Raw genomic sequence first — 25932 nt, 5'->3', positions numbered from 1 at the left:
TCTATTTTGGCTCCTATTCTTGGGGAACTGAAATGAAAGAAGGTAAAGCTGTTTAATCTAAAACATGGCCTGGCAGCATGAAACCCAGGTTTATATATGACTATTGCAGGCTTCAGCACATCATCCAAAAAAAAAAAAGAAAGAAAGAAAAAGAAGAAATTGTATCTACCATTAATTTTATAACTATATTTACAAGTAAGCTACAATTATAAATACAACTCACATTTTCACAATTTGGTCATTTATTCCTTAAACCATTTGGCTCCCTAAATATAGATGATACCAGACATTTAGGATTAAACAAAAACATACTGACTAAGGTTTTCAAGTTCATATTCTGAAAGGCAAAGTTGATGGGAAGAGCCAGCTGCTGTATCTCCTAAAGTAACTTGTTTGTTTATAACTTTTAAAAAAACATAATCAACAACTTTTGAGAGACCTTTGTTAGTATCCCCTTTCTCTCACCAGTGACTTTGAAGTACATTTTTCCTCTGGGACTCAGTAAAAAAAAAAAAAAAAGTAAGAAAGAAAGAAATGTTTTCAATGTTTGCAACATAGCCAAATATTGGCCTAAATTACATGGAGACTCAAAAGTAGTTCACATCATCTTTCCAAAGGTTTTGCTTTTCTAACCCCACCGCAGTCAAGTCATTCTAGGAATGCATAAAGAAACCTGGCAAATGTATGGAACAAAGACTGTTTCCATGAGTTTATCGTAGGTCACAAGGAAATCTCTCAAACAAAACTTCCCTTCAATGTTAACTATTTCTCCTTTTTCTTAGATTATCAGAAAAGTGAACCTCCATGGTACTTTTAATACTATCTAACCAAGGGCAAAAAAGGCAAAAAAAAAATATTTTCATTATTCTATGATCTGACATATATATGCATAACTTATTACATTTTGTTTGAGGAAATTAGAATCTGGCATTTCATTATATAATATTATAGTCTTTATGTTTTCAAAAACAAATTATTATCTGATTATATATGTATATATATATATATTTGGGGGGGTAAGGGGATTGGGGTTAAGTGACTTGCCCAGGGTCACACAGCTAGTGAGTCATGTCAAGTGTCTGAGGCTGGATTTGAACTCAGGTCCTCCTAAATCCAGGGCAGGTGTTTTATCCACTATGCCACCTAGCTGCTCCTCTACAACATATTTGCTGCAATTATTTCTGTCAGTGATATTAACCAAAAGTTTTTCTCCTCTCTTTTACCATCACCATATAGCATGAAAGTTGTGACCTTTCAACATTATTCTAATCATGATTCTCAAAAGAAGAATGTAATGCAAGGTGTCCTGAAAACAACTCTGTGTTCTTAAAGACTATACCAGCAGACTACAAGGTCTGGTTGGGAGCATGGTACTGGTTTGCAAGATTTGACTGAATTGTGTTTAATTTCTAAGGGCCTGCGTTGATACAAAGAGGCTCATCACAAGTAGGCCAGACACTTGCTCATGAATGGTTTGTCCATGATTACAGATGGAAAGAAAAGTATAATATTACCATTAATTTTGTGTTGCCTCCTTACCCCCAGAGTGATAGGCAGAGAGATGAGGGTAATAAGCCTGGAAGTTTTTGAACCATCTAAATACATGAAATTGATTGTTGGCACACTAAATCACATTTAGACCCAATATGTATTATCTCTCATCTTAATAGCTAGACATTATATAGCTTTAAGGTTTGTAAAGTGCTTTATACATATTGTTTCATTTGATCCTCATAACAACCCTGGGAGGTAGATGCTATTATTATGTTTATTTTACACATAAGGAAACTGAGGCAGAGGGGGAGGTTAAGTGTCTTGCCCAGGGTTACAGAGCTAGTACCTGAGGGAGGTTTCAAACTCGGGTCATCCCGGCTGTAAGTAAAATACTCTATCTACTATATTACCTTTTCTAATGAAAAATCTAAATATGCCAAGATGAACGCAATCATATTAATGTGGACATCCTCATCATCAGTGATGCCAAAAGACAAAAAGGAAGTTGATGATAAATGGAAAGATGATTAACAGCTTCTCCTTGGAGATGCATATAAAAGGAGATTATAATACTAGTTTTAGTTCATGCACAAAGCCAACAAGAAATATCATTTTTTTAGGCCACTTGGTCTTCTCATGTTGCAAATACTTATAAATAACATATCCCCCAAAATGCTGTATAAATAATTGTAGCCTAAGTGTCAACAATTTTATGGAGCATGTAAAGAGAGAGAAATTCTACAAAGGACTCAATTAGGAGCCTTCAAATTAAATTAGCTTTGTTTTTATATGTATTTCAATATTCAGCAACGTATACTGTGTTCCTGACAGTTCACAATGCACAACCTGGTGAAGATAATCTCAGACCAGGCATTTAAGATCCCTGGGAATTGTCTGATAGTTTTTCAGTCATGTTTGACTCTTCATCACCAATTTTGGGTCTTCTTGGCAAAGGTACCAGAGTGGTTCTTTTCTATCTGACAAAGCTGAAGACATACACATATATATATGGAGAGACAGAGACAGAGAGAGACAGAATGAGAGAGAGACTCCTGTTAGAAGATGAGTTTCTTGAGAGCAAGGATTGTTTTGCTATTTTATTTTTATCTCCAGGGCTTAGTAGAGTGCTTTGTGTATAGAAAGAATTTTGTAATTTTTTTATCCATGTTAAAAATAACAGTATCAGAATTAGGAAAGAAAAGAGGTCAAAGACCTGTAGGCCAGAGAAGCTTCACACATATATAACCTGAATATTTTCTTGAAAAAGAGAATATGGAGACACTGGATATGGTGAACACTAGATAATGTTACATACTATTATATAAGACAAAAAAAGACTGGTTCTTGATGAGTAATTTCTGGATAGTCAGACCATCAGATTGTTATAATAAGGTTCTAAATCGATAACAAATTAGAAAAAAAAATGAGGATTGAGGATAGAGACCCAATTAAAACATCTCTAACCTAAGTATTGCTAACTTAACCTATTTAAACCAAAAGAGGAAAACTAGATAAAAGAAAAGATTCTCACCATTTCCTAAGGAAGTTTAACAATATGAATCAATCAACACAAAGAGGAGGCCAAAAGAGACTAGAAACTGCCAGCAAATACTTGATCACTTTGCCAAGTATAGTGCGATAACAGCCAAGAGCAATACTGCTTTATAATATAAACTTGTGCATAAATTCTTACACAAGAGGATGGTAGAAGATTATGAGCATTACTGACTCATAAAAAGTAAAAATGATTGGAAAGAAAAACAAATTTACAGAAGCTTGACATGAGACACTATTAGGCCAGATCATGTTGAAGGCATTTAAGGATAAAACTGAAAGTGGATTAACAGGAAAAAAAAACCCTAGAAAAAATTATTTTAAAATTTCCAAAAGAAACAATTTTCTCTTTTGATGACACTGGAGATGCTATATTTGGACTCTTGGTCACAGTCCTCCATATGAGGACCTAGAAATGATAGTAAAGAAAAAAAAGGATAAGATCAGTTGCATAGGACCAAGTATACAAAGGAGGTTTTTGTAGGAGAGAATATAATTATGAAGGGATGGGAGGTATTCTCAAAATATCTGAAAGAGGGGAAAATATCATATACTTGGGGGGGGGGGGGTAATCACATATTTGTTGAAAAAAGACAACCATACGACTAACTTTCCCATCTCAACAAAAGTCTTATGAGAATAATCTCTGCACTTGGAGTAATACTTGATGAATATCTAAGAAGGAATTAGCAAGGTTTGCTTTTTGTTTTAAATAAGAGTCTGCTCTCCTTTCTTTTGTGGATAAGTTCATCCCATTCACATTCATGGTTATGATTTTTAGGTTTGTTTTCCTTCCAAAATACTATAATTCCAATCTTTGTTCTTAGCCCAAGTCTTTGAAAGGAAAAAAGAAAAGAGAGGGAGGAAGAAGGAACATCAGTTCTAGTAATCTGTGGCTGAATGGTGTGATCCTAATACCATTCCTTCCTTTTCCTACCAGATCCAGATCACTGGGCCTTGATCTTTCTGTTTGTTCTTCTACTTTCATAATCAGCCTTCTGGCAGAAGTTTATTGTGTCCCCAATGCCACACAACCCTAAACTCTTTTGTCCTCATCTCAGTCCACTTCCCTGATTATTTTGTTATAGTTATCTTATACTATCCATCCCAGCAAAGCTTCCTTTGCTAAGCTCAACTAAGGGCAAGGTTCAAGAGATCTTACCTCTACCTCCTTTTCCCCCCATGGTCCCCCAAGTATAAAAATGGTAAATTCCTCTTCCTTCTATTTTTTCTAGGTTATTTCTCTTCTTTCTTCAAAAAAAAAAATCTAGGACATGAATTTGACCTTCTTTGTTCTTTTGTTTACCCTTTGGGAAGGTGGGATTCTGGAGAAAAATATTTTTTTCTCCCCCTTTCATGATGTAAAGACTCAGTCATCACTTATCCCTTTCAAGATGCTCAAACTGATTACAACCTGGGTTTCACTTGTCTTTTGTACTTATTTTTTGCAGCTCTGGTTTTTCTGAATAGACACTGACTGGAAGCCATTGATTCTATTGATCCATTTCTTCTCCATTGATTAACCTTAATTTTACAGGATGCTTTTTTTTCAGGTGTAGGCCACTTTGTATATTTCATTCTTTCCTTTCTCATACTTCCTGTGTAAACCTATGTGATTAGGAGTAGGGATCTTTGGCATGTGATTTGATTATCTCTTGTAGTTTTTCTTTTTTGACTTCTATTCTCTAGAATCACATTTCTGGCTATATTTGGGCTTTCTTTCAGATGGCCTGTGGAATCTATCATTTTTACTTTTTACTATGGTTCCAAAAGTTTGTGGAAATTTTCTTTTATGGTTTCTGAAAATGTAATAACAAGAATTTTTGCTTCAGCAGTATATTCAGGGAAGGCCACTTTTTTACATGTCTATGTAAACATATGGATCTATATTGAACATAAACACACACATGTGTATGTGTTATATTATATATACTAGTATATATTAGTATGTATACTATACATACACTATATATTACTACATATAGTAAATATACTATACAGATATATATACTATATACTATAGTATATACTATACTATAGTACATACTATATACTATATATATATATATATATACACACACACACATAAATATTTGCCATTCTGCCTCCTAAATGAGATTAAAATATGATATTGACCTAGTCCCCAGTGAAATAAATATTTCTTTTGGATACTAAGATTCACTACTGACATAAAGAAATGCTAATATATTTATACACGTGAATTATGAACATGTAAATGTACATAAAATATATTAACACAGCCTCACTAGGTTCCTTGCTGCTTTTTTTTTTTTGACATTTAATTAGGTGAGTTCAAAGAAGGGAAAGAGTAAGAACATATACACATTGTTTTCACAGATTTCCTGTAGATTTTTATATTATAGACTCCTCTGACACATTTACACATTTTAGAGGAAACACCCGTTTCTACTTATTTTCAAGGTCAGTGCTAGGGTCATGTTTTACAAACAGCCTTTAGTGTAAAGCTAGGAATGTTAACAAATAAAATTACATATATTTTGAAAAAAATAGATGTCATTCAAAACAGGGACTTCAAAAAAAGTCTCCATCTTAAGCCAAAAAAGGAGAAAGCCCTGTCTGAATATTAAGCCAGGACTGATTTGTACCCAAAATAGCAAGAACAAGCTAGACATATTATTTAAAACACCAGTGACAGATTAATCAGTACAGTTTCAAACTGTGCCAAATTCACACTCCATCAAATAGCATTGTTTTTCTAACATCAGTTCTGACAGCAATGAAAACCAGAAATCAAATCTTATAGTCGATGGAGCCTTTATTTGCAGTGTTTTGGGTTTTTTTAATAGTTATGTTGGGAACCTTAAGTTACTTTTTTTTTTCAGAGTTCTCTTACTTCCTATCTAATATACAAGGATCTTGGCTCTTTTATACTGAGAATTCCACAGATGCCAAGATTTAGCGTGGTTTTTTTACCTCCTTCTAGAAAAAAGGTTCTTAAATGGGGTCCCTGGGTAAACTGGAGGGGGTCCTTGAACTTGGATGTGAAAAAGTTACATCATTATTTCAACACAATTTGTTTCTTTTGTAATCTTTTGTATTTTATTTTATTCATCATTCTAAGAAAGGGTTCGTCGGCACACCAGACTCCCAGAACCCAGGACACCGAAAGAGAATCAACTCCTTCGGAAGGTTCTCAGAAGCTATACTAGTGGAACAAAAGTTCTAATCAGGCCTTCCCAGATGGAAAAGCTTCAAGTATAGGCCCAGTGATAGAGCTAGTCTTAGGATCAACCCAGTTAAATTGAGAAAAATTTTATAATCAACGATAGCCAAAAGTCACCTTCTTACCCAACCTTTTTAAAAAAATCCTTAGCCACTTAGAGGATGATCAACTAAGGAATGTAACTTCTGTCAAAGGAGAAAGACAAAATCATACTCCTTTTGAATAATGAAGTGATAAAAAGATTCATGTACAATAAATGCTATAGTCTTCGGTTTGTTATACTATGAATATAATATTCATGAGAAAGACCAACTCTTATTATATTGTTGTTGTTTCAATCATACACACTTTACCTCATTGACTTGCTTTTTATCTAAGTGGAAAATCTGACCCGAACTTGTAGAGGCAATCTCTTCATAGACTTTATAACCAATATGGCCTCTGTCATCACAGTCTCCTGTCAGCACGAACACAACCTGTAATCAAAATCATTCCTAAGATAAGTATTTTAAACCCAATTGTATGGAGTAGACAGGGTAAGTGGTCAAATTTTTTAATGTCAATAAGATACCTCTTGGACATTCCTTATTATATATTTTGTATGGAAAACATACCTAAAATTTGGTGTACAAATAACTTGTAAATACCTTAATGGAGAGGCTCTTAAGCCTCTTGAGAAGCCATGTGGAGTAATGTGTGAAGTCAGGATGACGTGGGTTTAAATCTTCCCTTTGGCATTAGTTATGTGAGCATGGACAATTTACTTCATCTTTCAGTGACCTCAGATAAATTTCTGACACTGAAAATTATGAACAAATTATTTATCAGAATCAGTTCACAAAATTTCCACACTGGAAGATACCGCACCAATGAAATCACAGGTCAGGATCCAATCCCTCCTCCTTCAACACACACACACACACACACACACACACACACACACACACAATGATAAAATGTCTGTAAAGATTTATATATAAACTAGTATGTATGTATTATGTTTGAATGAAATCTGTTGTTACTCTTTGACACAAATAATGCAATTTTTCCACATAATGGCCAGATAAAAGAAAGCATCTCCTATGCTACTTAGCTGTGGTTACATTGGGAAATATTGGAGTGAATTTCCACTTACTTGTGACTGCTTCTGTTGGATGAGTTGTAACACTTCATGAGTTAGCCGATAATCTTTGGATCGTGCATCAGTAAATACATATATAAAAGATCCAGGGAGAGAAATTTCCAAGGCAATTTTGATGGCCCCAATACTCATTTCTGGACAATCACCACCACCCTGTTCAAAAGAACAGAAAAAAAAAGTTATTTCATTAGTGAAAAAAGGCATTATCAATGTTGGGATTCTTCTAATGAGCAAAGTTCTCTTTACTCTCTTCTAGGTATGTTCCATCCAATTGGTCCCTTTGCAAGAAAAACCATTACAAATAACTTATAACATACTAGTTGATAGGCATGAGTAAGCCACACAGAGGTTGACAAACTGGACATAAGTGTTTCTATATATAAGTGTTTTACTTAGAAACAGGAGTTTTCACTAACAGGAGTGTGAATGTTAATGATATTTGGAATTTATATGTATACATACAAATATATGTATATTTGTGCTATCATGTACTATTGCTATATATGTGAATGTTACATATATCTGTATATCCATGTATATATAAAATATTATACACAGTAACATTATACACAAATTTTGTTGCATAGGACCTGGACTTGTAATGTCTTTGGTAAAGGGAACCCCCAGGTGAGGAAAATCCTTCTACCTAACCAGGTTACTGCATTATATATAGTCTGTTATATATAGTCTTAAGAGAGTTATCTTGGGCTGTAAGATCAATATATTTACTTAATGTAACAAAGTCAGTATGTATCAGAAGTAGGACTTGGTCTCTTGTGTTTCTTGCTTTAAGGTAAGCTCAGCATCGCTTATGCTACATACAATATATATATACACACATACATATATACTAAACATGCTTGTATAAAACATTGTATGTATTCCTTCATTAATATATGTTTCTATATGCACAAACATGTTTTGATAGTATATTCAATTTTAATTAGTATAGTACAGCATTTTTGAAGGTTTTGTTCAAAAAATTGAAGTCAGCTATGTGGAACTTGGAATTAATTTTTTTCATAGAAACAACCTTCCAAAGGAGTTGTAAATGGTAGTAAAATTTCTAGGCTGGCTGAAGAAGTCTATTTAACTTGTCATAAAGCTAGTTTTAGGATAAAGGACATGAAGTATGGGAGAGAGAATGAACGATAGCAGAAAGGGATGTAAGAGCTTTTTCTTGGTCTAAAGCCTGACTCAAGTAACAATTCTGAAATAGTTACCTGTTTGTTTTTTAAAATATATTCTCATCTTTTTCTGATTTCCTCTCTCAACCTTTATGACAGTGGCTCATTCCCCAGACCTCAAGTGCCCTAAAGCTGAATTAAATCCAAAACCCATAGTACTAACCCCCTATGTCTATCACACTTGACAAAGTATTCCATGCTCCAAATTAAATGCTTCCAAAAAAAAAAAAAACAAAAACAAAACCAAAAAGGGGCAGCTAGATGGCGCAGTGGTTAAAGCACTGGCCCTGGATTCAGGAGTACCTGAGTTCAAATCCGGCCTCTGACACTTGACACTTACTAGCTGTGTGACCCTGGGCAAGTCACTTAACCCCCATTGCCTGCAAAAAACCCCACAAAAAAAAACAAAACAAAACAAATTAAATGCTTCCCATCCAGCCCCAATAAAATGTCACATAACCTCAGTGATGTCCATTTCAAATAGATGTAGAAAGAAATCATTTGATTACAGAATCCAAGCATTATAAAAAATTGAAAAACAAATATTATGAGCTTTCTTGAACAATTCCTGTTTCCAATAGCTACTTTCCTTCCTCTACTTGTCTTCCTTCCCTCCCTTCACATATAAAAATCCAAATTATTTCCTCCTTTCATGAAAAGCCAGCAGTGAAACTTGGGAATGGCCATCCATTTGTAACAGCAGGCATGAATACACTTAATCACTCAATTAAATATGACTCTGTGAACTGTTTTGTTGTTGTTGTTTTATAACCACCAATACTCAATATTGGATAATAAAAAAGGTTCTATTAGGCTCATTCCAGGTTGGAAATAACTGATTTACAAATGCCCTAGAATTTCTGAGGTCATCTGTTTAAGGCAATTTCAGTGAGCTCAAGAGCCATGTTTACAATAACCATTGACCAAAAGTTATAATATTATTGGCAGTCCTTTAAAGTTTAGGATAATATTCCTCAAAAAAATCTGTGATTTCATCACAAAGAATACTCCTTTTCACCATTGCACACAGAAACACTTCCACACTCTTCTAAATGTTTTTTATAATTTATTTTGGCCAAAGAAATTCATCTTTTGATGGCCAACCTTTTGACAAGTAACCTTTTCGAATTTAGTTTGGCTGGTCTTTGAATAACAGAAATAATCTGTCACTGGGTCTGTATTCAGACCTTTTCAACTGAGTGACACCTGCCAAAGGTCAGTTGGTTTGGTGAAGTGCCTTGGGTTCATGCCATGTGAAGATCATTTGAAGGAGCCAGGAAATTTTTATCCTGGAAAGGAGAAGACATGTGTGTGGATGAGAGGTCATGAGAGTTGTCCTCAAGCATTTGAAGGGCTGTCATATAAAAGAAGAATTAGATTTGTTTTGTTTGGACCCCAAAGAGCCATTAGACTATAATTAAAATGTAAGCTTCTTTAGGACAGGAATCACCTCCTTCTTTTGAAAGTTTCCTGTACTTAAACTCTTAAGCCTCCTATGTGTAACCAAATAAATCATTTGAACTATTTGCTCTAGTTTTATATTTTGTGAAGACAAAAAATATCTGATCTATATCCTGTCTGTTATAATCTTCAGTATATTAAGTGATAATGTCAGAGGCAGGAAAGAGAGCCTACCTCAGAAATCTAGGTTCAAGTACTTCCCTACACTGAGTTATATGTTACATTACTGCCTCTGACACATGCTGTGGCTGTGTGACCTTGGTCAAATCATTCACCTCAATTCCCCATGGCAAGTCTCTGGGTCCATAAGACTGAGTTGCTAAGTGGTTATTGATCTTCATTGTTAGATGGTGTTAGAAACACCAGGAGTTTCCAAACTGTGATATCACAGGTTGGGTTTAAAATAAACAAGAAAACATAACATTAGTTATTAATCTATTTTCCAGGGTAAGCCTCACATATATTTTCATCTGCATAGATCCCATTTTGAAATATTTACTATTTTCTTTTCTTCTCTGTATCCTGAAATGGTTTTGTTCATCTGTCTCCAAAGCACATTGGTAAAATAGAATACCATGCTTTAATTGGTCTATGATCAGTATCATAAAGTACCAATGTAGGATAATTCATCGTGGCTAACTTTATACTAAGTGTACAATCAACACTTGCAGCATTAGTAAATATCCCCTTAGAATTTGGGGAGAGAGGGATAAGAGGAATGAAAAGGCAGTAAGCAAAGAGTTAATTTAATTTTGGCATATGCTATCTATTATTTAAATAAAATAAATATAAAAATACAAAGAGTTCATTAAGGAAAATACAATAACTAAAGGGAACTATCAGCAAAGCAAATAATTAAAGAATGGTAGTTCTATCAATGACTTTACAGCCAAGATCTGCTTGAAATAAATTCCAAATGTAAATTAATCTTCATGTGATAAATTAGTACTTCATTATCTACCGTGATTCAATTAGCATGATAATTTCATTTGACTTTGTGCTAAACAAAGAATTTCCACTTGGGTTCACTATATTGTCCAATTTCTATAATTCCATTCCAAATGCTATATATATAAAAAAAAATTGGTTCTCTTAGTATCTTTTAGCCTTTATCTTGCTATTACTTAGTCTGTATGTGACAAGTTTACAAATAACCATAAACCTAATTACAAAAGCATGTTGTGTGAGTAGGAGGTTAAGAAAATTCTAATCCATTTTATTACTTTAAATAGTTAAAATGATGAGCTAGACTAGTAAAATTAAGTGATGAGTTAGGCTGTATTTATTTGTAAAAGAATATATAAAGTCCCATCCTACCACCCTCACCCTACCACCAAAGACCCCTAATCTCCCATCTGATAGGTACAGTAATAATTATATTTCAAAAATGCCTCAGGGCGCAGTTAGGTGGCACAGTAGATAAAGCACCGGCCCTGGATTCAGGAGGACCTGAGTTCAAATCCAGCCTCAGACACTTAACACTCACTAGCTGTGTGACACTGGGCAAGTCACTTAACCCTCACTGCCCCGCAAAAACAAACAAACCAAAAAACCTCCTAAAAACACATATCTATTATTGCAATGTGATATCCATAACTACTCTCCCTGAAATTTATCACATAATACCATTTCCCTATAAGAAGACTGCCTCTATACTCCAAATATCAAGCATCTTCAGATTCTTCATATTAGAACAGGAACAGAACCAAAAAATCTTCCACACTCCAGAAGTGGCCATAACCCAGGGCCAATAGGAAGGTAAGTAAAACACCATCAAGACATAGCAAAAATATGTGCATAATTATTAAAGTTTTCTTTTAGGAGTTGGGCAAGCAAAAATTGTTCTTTGTCATTAACTGAGCTCCATTTATGCAAATTCTAATCATCTTTTCTTATGATAACATTCTTTCTGCCATTTTATATTTGGTCATCATTATTTCCTCATCTGAATATACTAAAAAAAAGAAGTTATATCTATGGAAGCAATAACTATATGGTTGTTATCTATATTTGTATATAATTGTTCCTCCCTCATTTTTGACGAAGACCAATGACATAACAATGTTGGGGTAAAACACTTGGATGACAGGTAACATCTCAACTTGCACATGAATTGGATTTAAGGGAGGCAACGTTGCACAAAGTCATCAGCTTCATTCACTCTCTCTTCCAGAGTCATCCAGGTCTAGTGGCAGGTAAAAGTTATGATGACTGACAATGGCCTGGGATGTAGTGCATCACCTTGGCATCTTCAATGTCTAATCACGTTCCAAGCACTCCACAGTGCCTGCTTCAGCCACCACCTTCATGGCCACTGGAACAAACTGTTCTCATCCACATATTCTACCACATTAAGTTTTCACATACATAGGGAAGACATCCCCCTAACTCACTGATGGGTTTGAGGCCTGTCAGCTACCCTCAACTTGGCTTAGCCCATTTACCAAAATGGTGTGTGGGGGTGTAAATGAAGAAGGAATATTTTCCTACAGCCACTTCAAATCTTCACCAATATTGTAAGAAACCAGTATAGCTGTTCTATTGAAATCCATCGAGGCTTTTAGTTTTATTCCTTTAGCTAAATTTTTGAATACCACTATGACTTTTTTAATTTCATCTTAATCTTCTTTGAAAGGTGTGAAGTAATTTCTGTGATTATTTTTTTCTGATCATATCCAGAAAAAAATGTTATTGCTAGAAGAATGAGAAAGAAAAGGAAATTCCAAGGGAGAAGAATCCCAACTTCATCCTTCCAGAATGAAATTCTGTGAATGTAAAAATTGTAGTTGTCCATACAATAAAAATCAGTTATTTGAAAGGTGACTGTAAAGATTTCATTATTCTTCCCAGGTTTTATGATTTTCATTGTCTCCACTAGATTTATAAATATTCCCCAGAATATGCCAGAATCCTGAAAAGCCATAGGAATGTTGGCTAGAACAAGATCAGATTCTTTCACCTCAATAATTCTCATAATTCATTAACTAGCTCAAAAGATGACATAAACACCACCCAGTCCCAAGCATTTGAAGCAAATTTTTCCAAAATAAGGTTCATAATAACATAACCCAAACTCACACTAATAACCAGAAGTAATTAATACTATTATTCTCTTAATTACAAGTCTCAACTCAATAAATACTTAAACATTGGGAAGATAATCCAATGGCATTGACATTTTGATATTCTGGATAAAGCATTTTTTCCAGCATCCATAGAAAACTTGTAGCAATACAGAATTAAATCCTTAATGCATCCTTCCAAAAATTAGAAGATTACTTCAGCCACTCTATACTATATAAAATATAACTAAATGTCTATCAATATGTAATTATTATTAGAAGCCATCCTGCCATGAAGTCCATCATCAAAAAAGAAACATTAAACTCTATGTCTTTTTGTTTTAATATTATGTGCAATAATACAAATAAATAAGATATACAAAAGGAAACTAGTATTAAAGAGGAATAAAAAAAATGAGTCTTGCTGAAGGTAGGATTTTAGTTGAGACTTGAAGGAAGCCAGGGAAGCTAGGAGATCTATAGAGACGAGGAGAAAGTTCCAGGACAGTGAAAATTCTCAAAGTTGAGAGATAGAGTGTCTAATCTGAATAACAGAAAGGAGGCTAATGTTACTGTATCCTAGAGTACATGGAATGGGTGAGGGTAAGGGTGAGAGATGTAAGACTAGAAATGTGGCAAGGGTAAGGTATAAGTAGACTAGAAAGCCCTCCAAGTTTGATTCCAGAGGGCTAAAATATTTGTGCAGATCTTTCCAGATCTGCCCCGCCCCCCCCCAAATCCCACAACACAGAAGGGATAACTGTAAATGAGGATAGTATACTCCATAGTAATGGGGGAATTAGGAAGGGGAGAAGGGTTAAGGAGGAAAGATAAATTAATTCAGTTTTAGACGTGCTGAGTTTAAGATTTTTAGAGGACATCTAGTTCAAAATGGCCAATAGGAAGTTGGAGAAGTGGGTCTAGAGAACAACAGAGAGGTCAGAGATGGACAAATAAATCTGAGACTCATCTACATAGAGATGATAGTTGCAATTGTGGGAGCTGATAAGCTTAGAAAGAAGTCATCCAGCCTTCACTTGGAGTCCTAATGAGATCATGAAGGAAAAGAAGGGAAAAGAGAAGAAGGCCAGGGAAAGGTGTTATATGGGAAATGGGTTGGATTCTTTATTTGGCCCTTAAGGGAAGACCTAAAAGCTATGGGTTGAAGTTAACTCCCCACCCACTAAAAAGTTAGTCTTACTGTTACTTTCTAACAATTAGAATTATCTAAAAGGAATCTATATCAAAAAATGGAATGCTCTACTTTCAAAAATACTGGGTTTCCTTTCATTAGAGGTTTTCAAGCAAAGGCTGGTTAGCCACTTGTTGGATATATTGTAAATCCTGCCCCCCCCAATCCCCCAAGTATTAGTTGAACTACATATCCACTCAGGTGCCCTCCACCTCTGAAATTCTATGATTTTGGTACTAATATAAACCTAACCAAGCATTCCATTGCTCTGAGTCAATAGCACAAGAAATTTTAAGTAAGAGGCTCCACAAAAAAAGGTAGATCATTGCTTCAGTGCTGGATTTTGCTCTAACTTTAAATTGGACAGGGCAGTTGAAGGTCAGACATTAGCAAAAACAATACTCAGCAACATATTCATTCATTCTCTCTCTCTCTTGCAGGGCAATGAAGGTTAAGTGACTTGCCCAGGGTCACACAGCTAGTAAGTGTCAAGTGTCTGAGGTTGGATTTGAACTCAGGTTCTCCTGAATCGAGGGCCAGTGATTTATCCACTGTGTCACCTAGCTGTCCCCCAGCAACATTCTCTTTAAGCAATTGATCTTGAATATAGCTGCCTCTGTTCCCTTGAAATAGTACCTTCTGGCACTTTAGAATCCTTTCTATTTGACTTATTTCAAATCAAAGGAATGTTTATGATGGAGAGATGGCACTAACCCCACAGATAGAATCCCAAACTAGAGGCATTTCTTTTATTTCTCCTGTATCTGTTCTTGAAACATTTCTTCTAATCATAAAACCCTCCAAAATGTAGCCTTTGACTTTTATGGAGAAACCAACAGAAAGTCTCAAAGCAGCCAGTAAATTGGGGCTGTTAAGTTAAAAAGGAAACATTTTAACTCACATATGTCAGAAATTCATGCTGGCAATGCTCGCACATCCCAAAGGAGAGATCGGTATAGACCACTTAATTTTTTCCTGCTGTTGCAAAGCCGGTGTCTTCTTTTTTAAAATGATCACTTTGCCTTGAGCTCCACGTTTGCAGACAGGGGTTTTATTATAATTGCTTTGACATTACTTTTTTTAGGAACATAACATTTTTCTCTGTGCACATGCACAAAATTATCCACTCCAAATGTTGTTACCTTTCAGCTGATAGTTTATCAATGTTTAAATCTTTTAACTGAAATGAAAATGTCAAAGTAGTCCTGGTAATTCTCCCGGTGTTTAGTCCAACTGCTTGCCTGTCATTATCACAAATACGATTTCCTATCATGGAAAGTAAGGATTCTCTGCCATCCCTCTACCTCAAAGCATTAAAATGCAATGCTTTGATCCTCAAAATTCTCCATTTTGTCATTTCTTTTTCATTTCCTCCAACTTTTCAATCATTTGTGACCCATGAAGTTACTTTATTAATAGCAAGGTTTAAATTTATATACTTGGTTGGATGGTTTGGGTTTCTTTCTAGGTTGAGCCACTTCGGTCACTTAGGGGTATTCAGAAACTGTTTCTGGCAGCTTCTTCCTATAGACCTTAACCTGGCTTAGGAGTCCTTGAGAAGTACGAGATAGAGCCCCAGAATTGGTAGCAGGAAGCCCTACATCACTATCCTGTCTTAAATAAATCTAGAGAGTGACCATAGGAAAATCACTTAACTGCTTTGGGCCTTAGTTTCTTCATTTATAAAATGGAGCCCAGACTAACCGAAGTAACTTTCTCATGAGTTTGTTAAAAGGTTCAATTGAGCAAATGTATTAAAAGTGCTTAAAAAATTTAAAGTAATACACAAATATCAGTTATTTATATCATCCCCAACTATGGGGCTATATCCAGACACAGTTTTCTGAGGTTTTATTTTCAGCAAATTGTGGGCTGTAGACATTAAAAGTGAATGAAGGGGCAGCTAGGTGGCGCAGTGGATAGAGCACCGGCCCTGGAGTCAGGAGTACCTGAGTTCAAATCCGACCTCAGACACTTAACACTTACTAGCTGTGTGACTCTGGGCAAGTCACTTAACCCCAATTGCCTCACTTAAAAAAAAAAGTGAATGAAACAATTTTGCCCTGGTAAAATTTCCCTTCTGCCCCCACATAAGAAGCATGATATAATGGGTAGCAAGTTGTCCTGGGAGCCAAGAAGAATTAGGTTCCTTTCCTACCTCTGACACACACTGACTGTGTCACCCTGGACAAGAAACAACTTCTCAATGCCCTAGGTAACTTAGCCTACAAGCTGCAGAGGGGCACTGGATTCATTAGCAGAAGTACTACCATGATCTTCTTCAATCAATGAAATCACAGGTTCAGTCTTTATCCCTAAACTTTCCTTACCACAATTCTCATTTTTAAAGGCTTAATATATGTAATCTCAAAGAGTATACCACAAAATTTTGGGTGGTATATTATTTCAGATAAAAAAGTATAAATAATTTTATTTGATTTAAATTCTACTGATCCAATATACAGAATAGAGCAATTCACCAAATAAAACTTGCCTATTACCCATCTGGAGTAACCTCAAAGCAAATCAGATCTTGAACATACCAACAATTAAAGAAAAATGGTTGCTTTTATTGAAGAGAACCTGTGAAGATGAAAATGTTTTCACTTTCTCAAAGCACTGCCAATCTAAACACCCCGTGAACTGCAATTCCAAATCATAAAGAATACTCTACTGTTTGAGGAGGGGGCAGGGAAAGAAAACCACTACTTTCACATTTTTTCAATGGAAAGAAAACTAGCTCATTTCTATAGCAAAGAATTTCAATGAACAAACTCATTATCTATGCTATTTTTAAAATTTGAGCTATTTGTTTTGTCTTTTACTCTGATCAAATCAGATATGAACACATTTGATAAAACTTGCTTTGTTGCTGCTATGAAATATAAGATCTGAAATCCCATTTTCTTTTATTTACCAAGGACCTATAATCAAGGCAACATTTTAAGGTTTTATAGTAAAGCAACAAACAATTTCAAGAATACTAACACAGACGGAAACATAATTCATTAATTTCTTGTTTTCCTTACTGTGGAAATTAGCCATCTTTTAGTCTTTTGATCTTAAGACTTGGCTAATGTGGTAAAACTAAATACAAAAAAATTAACATTGCCACAACTAACAACAACAATTAGTAGCTGTTCAAAAGTTCAGAGAATTTCGATTAAATTAATGGAAGCTTCAAAAGCACAAATGCTGATCCAGATTTCTGAACTTAACAAATGTGGGTATAAACTCCACAAAGTCAGATTGTCATCCACCCCCAGTCCCCAGTGCTTTACCTCAAAACAGCAACAACAAAAACCAGTTAAGAAATAGTCTTTGAAAATATTTTTGCACTTCTCTGTTGGTCTGAGTCCATAACTGAAGGAAAGACATAATATTAAAATTCATATGGTATAAAAACAATTAAAGCCTATAAATTTTATACTTCCATCTCCAGAAAGGAGAAAGGTTTTTTTAAAGGATGGTTGGATATTCTGCCTTCTTTGCTCTCCACTCTTATGCCGTAAAAGGTATGGTCATTCATTCATGTTTATAATAAGCCTAAGGTTTTTTTTTTCCTTATATATCATCAGAACTGGAAGGGACCATATAGATTATTTAGTTTAGGCCACTCATTATACAGATAAAGAGACTGAGGTCTGAAAGGATAAATGCCTTGGCAAGTTGACACAGCTAATAAAAATCCAGCTTGCAGACCCACCACCCAAAGTAATTCTTTTATATCATATTTCTTCCCTTAAACATCACCTGTTAGAATGAAGGAAAGGCATACAGGCATACAAGTTAAGAGAAAGTATGATGATCAAATCAGAGTTCTACCTACATATTTAAGAAATATTTCCTACAAAGAGGTTCGTTAGCAATCTATCCTCAAAGAAATGAGCAGAGAAGAAAGCAATTTGTTCCCCTCCCAGATTGTGAACAAAGGAGTAAATGAATGTGCCCCATATGACTTTCAGAAAGGTAGTTTAACCTCTCCGAAAATGATCCAGCAAAGGTGTTTCGTGGGAGAGAAGTAGAAGTCATTATAGAAGCCACAGTGTGCAAAGCATCTTGCCTTATTATCCCCTATGATCCTCATCATAACCTTATGAGGTAGGTGCTTTTATAATCCTCAATTGATAGATTCTGAAATTGTGACTGAGAGAGGTGACCTGCCTAGGACCACAAAGCTAATAAGTGTATGAAGTGGAATTTAAATTCAGGTCTTACGCTCTAGCCATCAGGTTAGAGTGGCTCCCTTACTACCTAACTCACAGGATGCATAGGGGAAAAGCACTTTATAAATTATCAAGGTAATAAATAAATATGAGCTACTATGGTAGGTACTACTCTGTTGCTCTGCAACTTAATACAAGAGAAAAAGCCTCCCCATCCTTTGGATAAACAGGGCTGGCTAGCAATGGCCAGGGGAGGCAGAGTCAGGCTCAAAATTTACCCTAGAATATGAACTATCATCAGCTACTGGAATGTAACCTCCATGAGAGAACTAAAAGTAAAATAGAAATGCACAACTGTCTTCACAAGAAAAAATAGATGCTATGATAAAATATGTCCAAAGATACTAGTTATTTTTCAGTCTAACGTTTCATTTGAGTCTGGAAATGGAACAAAAAGGAACCAGAAGACTATCCATCCATGTTTCATTGTCTTTTTTATCTTTCATATTTTGAAGACAATGATATTATGCTAAAGGTATTTTAGGTTGACTAAAAAAACACTTATGTACTGAAAAAGCAGAAACACTTGATCGTAAATGTTGTTCCTCAAATGGAAGGGAAAAAACTCTCCCTTTAACCTCAGTTATTCTAATTACCTTTTGAAGATTAATTCCTTAAAACATCAGTAAGAGATATCCTGTCAGACAAAACAATAAAAAGACATTGATTAACACAGATAATTTGTGATGATCAAACTTGGTCTCATAGGTGATAAAATACACTCCCCTCCTTTTGTACTGGAGTGGCATTTTGCAGGTGTAGAATGTTGCATCATTGCATTATATTATCGATCAGTTTTGTTGAAATATTTTTCTTTATTATAAGAGGAGGTTCAACACAAGGGAGATACAACCAGATTTGATTGTGGCATAAAAAACAAAATGCATCACCAAAACTTTATTTTTGATGCTATAGTTTCTAAGGAGAGGATGCTGTAGTGGGGGAGGGAGAGTGTAATTGATACCATGAGACTCTAAGAGAGGTGATGAAGTGAAATGAGGAGCCCTGTCAAAATCCTATTGAGAAAATGTTCATCAAATATAAGACCAGAAGATGAGAAGCTATACTCTTAAAAGGAAGTAGTCTCACGCATTTTCCTCTTCCATTATCCCATAAATGCTTAAATTCTTTTCTCCCCATTTTCCATATGTCTTTAAAGAGGGAACTTGCATTTGAGTCAGCTGAACTCTCTATATAGTTCACTGTGAGAATCAAGCTTTTACACAATGCAATTTTAATAACCACAGTGTGTGCCATCGCACTGAAACTAGCTTACCCGATCGTACTTCCTACCTAACCTAAGTTCAAATTTGACCTATCTCAGTCTCATGAACTGCCACTTTCTTTGGCTGCACATTCTATGAATTTTTTTGTTAACCACGATCTATGTGACTAAGGTATGAAGTTCAAGAAAATTAAAGTCAACGGAAAGATGACTTCCAGTTTTTCTTCCTGAAATGCAGATGTGTAGCTCTACAACCAGGAACATAGAATGTACACATGGAAACCATTGCCCCCAAGTTGAAATGTACATCCAAGCAGTATGAAATAAATCAAAACTGTTACAGAGTTCTAATGCATCAGTGACATATATTGCGATTCATCACTCACAGAATACATTGCGTAGAGGTACTAGGGAGATGATAAGAATATTTTAGAACCTCCAAAATCAGACGTCTCCATAATCAAAACAAAGAAAGACGTTACATCCCAGGCATTTCATTATGCAGGCCTCCTGCTGATATTCATCTAAGCATTTACAAGTTGAAATTCAAGTCCACAGCTTCGAAATCCCCAACACTATATGTTATAGTTTTAATCCTATTCATTCAAGAATTTTCCTTAATACCTTGCAGAACAAAGTGTCTGATCTCCAGGAGATCCCAGCCAAAGCCAACCCCACTTCAGGATCACTAGAACAGGTAACCTCTATTCTCAAAATATACTATGTCATTGTTCCCTTATCCTTAAGAAATCTATTCATTTTTGAAGGTTACTATAATATGTAATGAATCCTCTGGAAACCAATACTTTTATAACAAAGTAGATTCTATTTTCTTCTTTAAAGACATGCTGGGCAAAACATATGTGAACATATGTGCATAATTTCCTACAACATTTAATGGAAGCACAATATGAATGATTGTATGAAGTCTTTTATTTCCACATTATGGTCTGGAATTCGAATTTCTGATTTGATCAGAGACATAGCACTTTGCCCTAATACCTCCATATTGCCCACAAGGATTTGTTAAATGTCTTGCTGAAATCTAGATATGTATATCTAAAGTATTCTCCTGATTTACCATGATTGGAGACAACCTTTCCTTCTATCTTATGTCTGTGCATGTTTTTTTTTAAACTCATCTCAATTGAATAATGTTAATTCTTGAGAGTTCCCCCATCTTCTCTGAGTAAATTTCCCCTGCATAAAAGTAGTTTGCTGGCATTTGCCTTTATTTATCTGAATTATTTTTAAATTGCTGTTCTCCAAACTAAGATGCACATACAACTACATCTGGCTTTTTCCTTTTCTACCAAACTCTATGACAGAGTGGCAACTGAACCCTAAAATTCCTGTCATTTTACTTCAGCAACCAGTTCTTGCTTTCTGATGAGAAACAGGTATAAAACAGCAATTTGCCTTGCTACATCCTTTACCATTTGAATGCTGAAATTATAATTAAAACAAGTCATAAATTTCACAGCTATTCTGCTTTTGGCAGAGAGAGAACTCCAACAGATGTCCATAGACTTGAAGTCCCCATTATAATAGCATATTTCATTTGTGATCTTTTTCTCAAATTCTTCATCAAATGCCTTCTGTCTAGGTGGTCCATAATGTACCTGGATGACCACATAAATTCTGATTATCCCATCATTGCTATTTCATCCAAATGCTTTCCTCTATGTTTCCTTCCTTGAGTTCTCTTATTTCCTCACAAGAATATATGTTCCCAATAAATAATGCTTCTTCATTACCTTTTTAAAAATTTATTTCTATTAAGTAAGATATCATTCCACAGCCATAATCCAATCATATGCTCCCTCTTACCAAGTTTCAATGATCATAAAATCAGAGTTGACTCCTTTTGTTAGGAATGCTAGTTCATAGTGCTTATTATCCATACCTTGTGGATCTGTGTGTCACTATTTGTAACAATGGGACATATTGATGGTCTTGGATTTCTTGGATTTTTTTTCCCCCAGGGAATTACTGGGCATCTCAACACTCATTCTTCTTCCTATGATGTAACTGTTATTCTGTGGTGTCTAGCTTGGTAGGAAAGAATACATGGGCATTCTTCTCTTAGAAGATCATGCATTCAAAGGCACAATGTATCATACATGAAAGAAGTGACTAGACATTTGAACATCTTTAGAACTAGCAGTTGTAGTGGGGGAAAAAGAGAACTCAAAATTTATCAGTGCATCCCTTTCACAAACTTGTTAAATTTTTCACAGAAAAACTTGTTCCTGAGGGTCCTTGTTCTAGCACTCACGACTCTGTATACAATTTTAACTTAGGCACACCTATTTACTCTTCCAAAATATTAAAAAGTTTTCAAATTATTTCTCTTCCTTTAAGAAACTAATACAATGTGTGATAATGAGGAAAGTAGAAAACTATCAAAAGTGAGTTAACTCAATTATCTGCAGTAATGAGGGGAAAGGAGGACAGGAACAAATTAAAATAACAAAGCTGTAATTAGGAGGGAAGGACCTGGGCTTTGTACCCAAGACTTGGAGCTGTCCTTCAAAAGTATAGAAAGAGCAGACCTTAACATTTGGATGGCAAGAATAATTAACTAAAAAAGAAAGTTCTTCCTGTGTACCACCCTGTCCTTTAAGGCACTATCCCCTCCCCATCCAACTGAGGGCAACTGTGTCACTAGCCTCTACTTATTATTTCACTGATTTAGAATTAATTACTTTTATTAGATAAGAACACTTCTTAATTCAATTGCAAGGAACTCAGTGTGAACAAGGATTGTACACCTCTTTGAATCAAGCAAAGCCATTGTGTTTGAGAGACTTTGTTACACCTTAAAGAATCTGCATAAAAGGAAGGTGCTGTCTCAGAACCAGACAGAAATTCTCAGGGTCAAGTTGCCTCAAGTTTACAGAAAATATGGCTTTCCACTGTCCTTCTGAGCAGCAAAGGTAGGACTGAGCTATAGCAGAAAAGAGAGGAGGGTCAGCATCTTAAAGCAGTAAAACCTGGCTGAAAGTCCTGAAAAATGGTCAGCTGCTTCCCCAACTAACCCTCTAAATGCTTGTCCATTCACAGGCATTATAATATAATCTGCTGTTCCAATCACTCAAATGTTTCCAGGAAACTGAATTTTGCCTCAACCACAAAGAGGCCAAAGGGTTAACTGGAAATAGATATACATGTCAAGTTAGGCAGAGAGCCCAGCCTCTGCCTAACTGTTAGGAATTTCCCTTACTGGGGGCTTTGGAGTGATTATGATTGAACTCATAACATTTTATCTAAAATAAACTTCCTAAAGCTAAAGAGGAAGGAACTGTGGGGACTTTAGGGACCATTATACTGCCCCAAGGCTTAAGTAAGCTAATTAGTATAACAGGGTGTTACATGAATAATATTTGGTTCCCCTGGATAGCCTATGGAACAAAAATGTATCTCTGGCTAACTTACCTTCTCCTCGATGACTGTCACTTGCACTTTTTCCTCGCATATGTTGGTATTATAAATTATATAATGTTTCCTAAGTTCTTTAAAGTACTATGGATGCCAATTATTAATACTACTACTAAACACTGGTATAAATTGAAACACTGTCCACCCTGTCCAGGTCAGGACAAAACTCACCTTGCCCTCTATACTTGCTCAAAGTAATATCTTTAGTCCTTAATTTTTATTGTAGCTCAGTTGACTTACCTTCCTTTCTAGCTATTGGGGCAAACTGCTTCATTGACATGACTGTCTTCTCCTCAGCTAATATTATTACCAGCTTAGTTTTTTCTAGGGATATTGTTGTTCATTTGTTCAGTCATGTCCAACTCTGTGACCCGGTGGACCAACTGTCCATGGGATTTTCTTGGCAAAGATTCTGGAATGGCTTTTCATTTCCCTTTCCAGTTTTAGGCAATGGTCAAATGACTTGCCCAGGGTCATACAGATAGAAAGAAGATGCTAGCATCTGCTTAGGTCTCTTTAATTGATGATTCGTTCATGACTGACTGTGCTTAATAAAAACAAGCCAAAAGACTGACTTTAGAGAAGAAATCTAACTATCTAATTAGAATTATTAACCTACCTTGTTTCCCTTTTCCTGCTAATCTCCTCAAAATACTTTTTTTTTTACTTTCCTAGTGTGAGTGAGATTTTCCCCATCTCTTGGATACAAGTGATTTAATAGCAGTACTAAGCAGTTTATGGGCTATAAACTGTGATTTAAAATATTTAGATATTCCTTAGTAGCTTAAGGAAATGATAACGAAGTAAATGAGATAAATATTGAAGGGAGCAAATGGAAATGCTATATTGGCAACTTGTCTACTCTACAAATTACCTAGAATTCGATTATCTAACCTCCAATTTTAGTTAGGTATAGCTACCAATCAACTTAAAGGTTAGAGACCTAAAATAGTAACTTCTGAGCTATAAGGGATCAATCAGAGCTGGCGAGAAGTTGGAAAGCCACACTTAACCAATATGATGGAAATTCTTGATAGTAGAAAACAACTCAGAGGAATACAGGCAAGAGAGACTTTGTCCAAGATGGCACTGATTCATTCCATTACATGGCTTCCTATGTTATGAACTTGTTACTTAGTAACAGGGCTATATTTTAAGTAGGATATATAGTATGGCAAGTGACTATGCTGGTATCTGATTGATGGTTTCTTTCTTCCTATTTTATGCTTATTGTATTTGTCCCACTTGGATTGTGTTAAATTGAGGGAGGAGTCATTGTGTATAAATATCTGTGGATCCTGAGGCTCGAGGTCTCTGGATCCTAGACCTGAGACCAGCTTTATTGTGAGACAGGATCCCTCTCTCAATAAACCTATTTTCTTTTGGCTTGGAAACTTTGGTTTCTTCTATGTCTAACACTATGACCTAAAAATTTTCATAACACTAGTGACTTCACTCTGAGCTTTTAGAGTTCTTTAGTTTTTATTTATAAGATACTGGGCTAGACTAATAAGCATAATTCACATTTATATAACATTTCACAGTTACAAACAATTTTCCATATAAATTCTCATTTTTTCCCCCAACCAAGCCTATAGGATAGATAGTAGAAAATTATTTTCCCTTTTTAATGATGCAAAAGCATCAGGGATTTTAAGTGACTGACTCCAGGTCATATGGCAAGTTAAAGGTAAGGGTAAAATTCAAACCATAGTCTCTTAAGTCCAGTTTTCTTTCCACAACAATCATTCCTGAACTAAAGATGAATGCAGAATTGCTTTACCTGGAGGAAGAAAACTGAATGAAGTGACTTGGTATTTCTTTCCAGGTCTTACAATGTAGGACTAGGGCCAGAGGGGAGTGGAAATGTAGGCCAATCCCTGGAATGGAAGCCAACTAATACACAGCAAAGTATTCTGGAAGCCTATTTCACCTTCCTACCTGCTAAATGGGCTCTCTTTCAGATATTTCATGATTTAGAGTGAGAAAGAATACAGCTAAAGCAGGCCTCTTTAGCCACTTTGATGAGGTTCCTGAATGGACACTGGACTTCAACTGAACTTTTATCCCTATGACTAACTCAGTAGTTTGGATTCCAAACTACACAGAAAGAAAATAACTTCATAGAACCTTAATTAGTATCACATGTTTTTATTAAACATTGCAAGCAATTATGCAGATAACATCATGTGTGTCTTGACTAGGGATTCAAAGAGTAACACAAGTGATTTAAGGCCTGGGAAGATTTATAAATACTACTGTGATATTTCACAAACAAATGGCATCCTGGCTCAGTTGTGAGTAAAGTCTGGGATTGAGAAAATCTACATATTTCTGAAATGTGCAGCAGGTGATCTTTCAGACTGATTAAGGAAAATGGGAGAGCATAACCAGGGATAAAGTCATGGACACCCGCCAAGAAAAAAGAAGATGAAAAACAGCCAACTTCATTATTTTTTAAAGTGTGTATTATCCAAGATCCTTTTCCTCATTTTTGCAAATATGTATCATGGCCATTTCTATGCATTTGCACCACAAGTATGAGTTCAGTAGAGCAGAGCACAGACAGGACCCAAAAGAGTCAAAAAGACTACTTCTAGAGCTCTTTTCAAGGTCTGATGTGCAAGAATAGTCAAAATACGTTGATGCTTTCAAGTTACCATTTGCTGCAGTGCTAGCCTTCATTACTATGAATGATTAAAAGTTATCAGCCAAGATAACAGAATGACTCCCTCTAAAACACT

The 25932-nt window shown here is 35.4% G+C and overlaps 1 protein-coding gene across 1 annotated transcript in view; it reads right to left on the bottom strand.

Moving 5' to 3' along the window:
- Positions 1-25932, bottom strand: part of HMCN1 (hemicentin 1) — a 517054-nt gene that overhangs the window by 375804 nt on the left and 115318 nt on the right. Inside the window, 2 exon segments of the mRNA XM_044003022.1 lie at positions 6607-6729; positions 7389-7547. Of these exon segments, the coding sequence (XP_043858957.1) occupies positions 6607-6729; positions 7389-7547 (282 nt within the window).

This window comes from Dromiciops gliroides, chromosome 4 (genome assembly GCF_019393635.1).
Source record: "Dromiciops gliroides isolate mDroGli1 chromosome 4, mDroGli1.pri, whole genome shotgun sequence".
NCBI lineage: Eukaryota > Metazoa > Chordata > Mammalia > Microbiotheria > Microbiotheriidae > Dromiciops > Dromiciops gliroides.
Note: the sequence above shows the minus strand (reverse complement) of the source record. Positions and strands in the feature narration are given on the sequence as shown.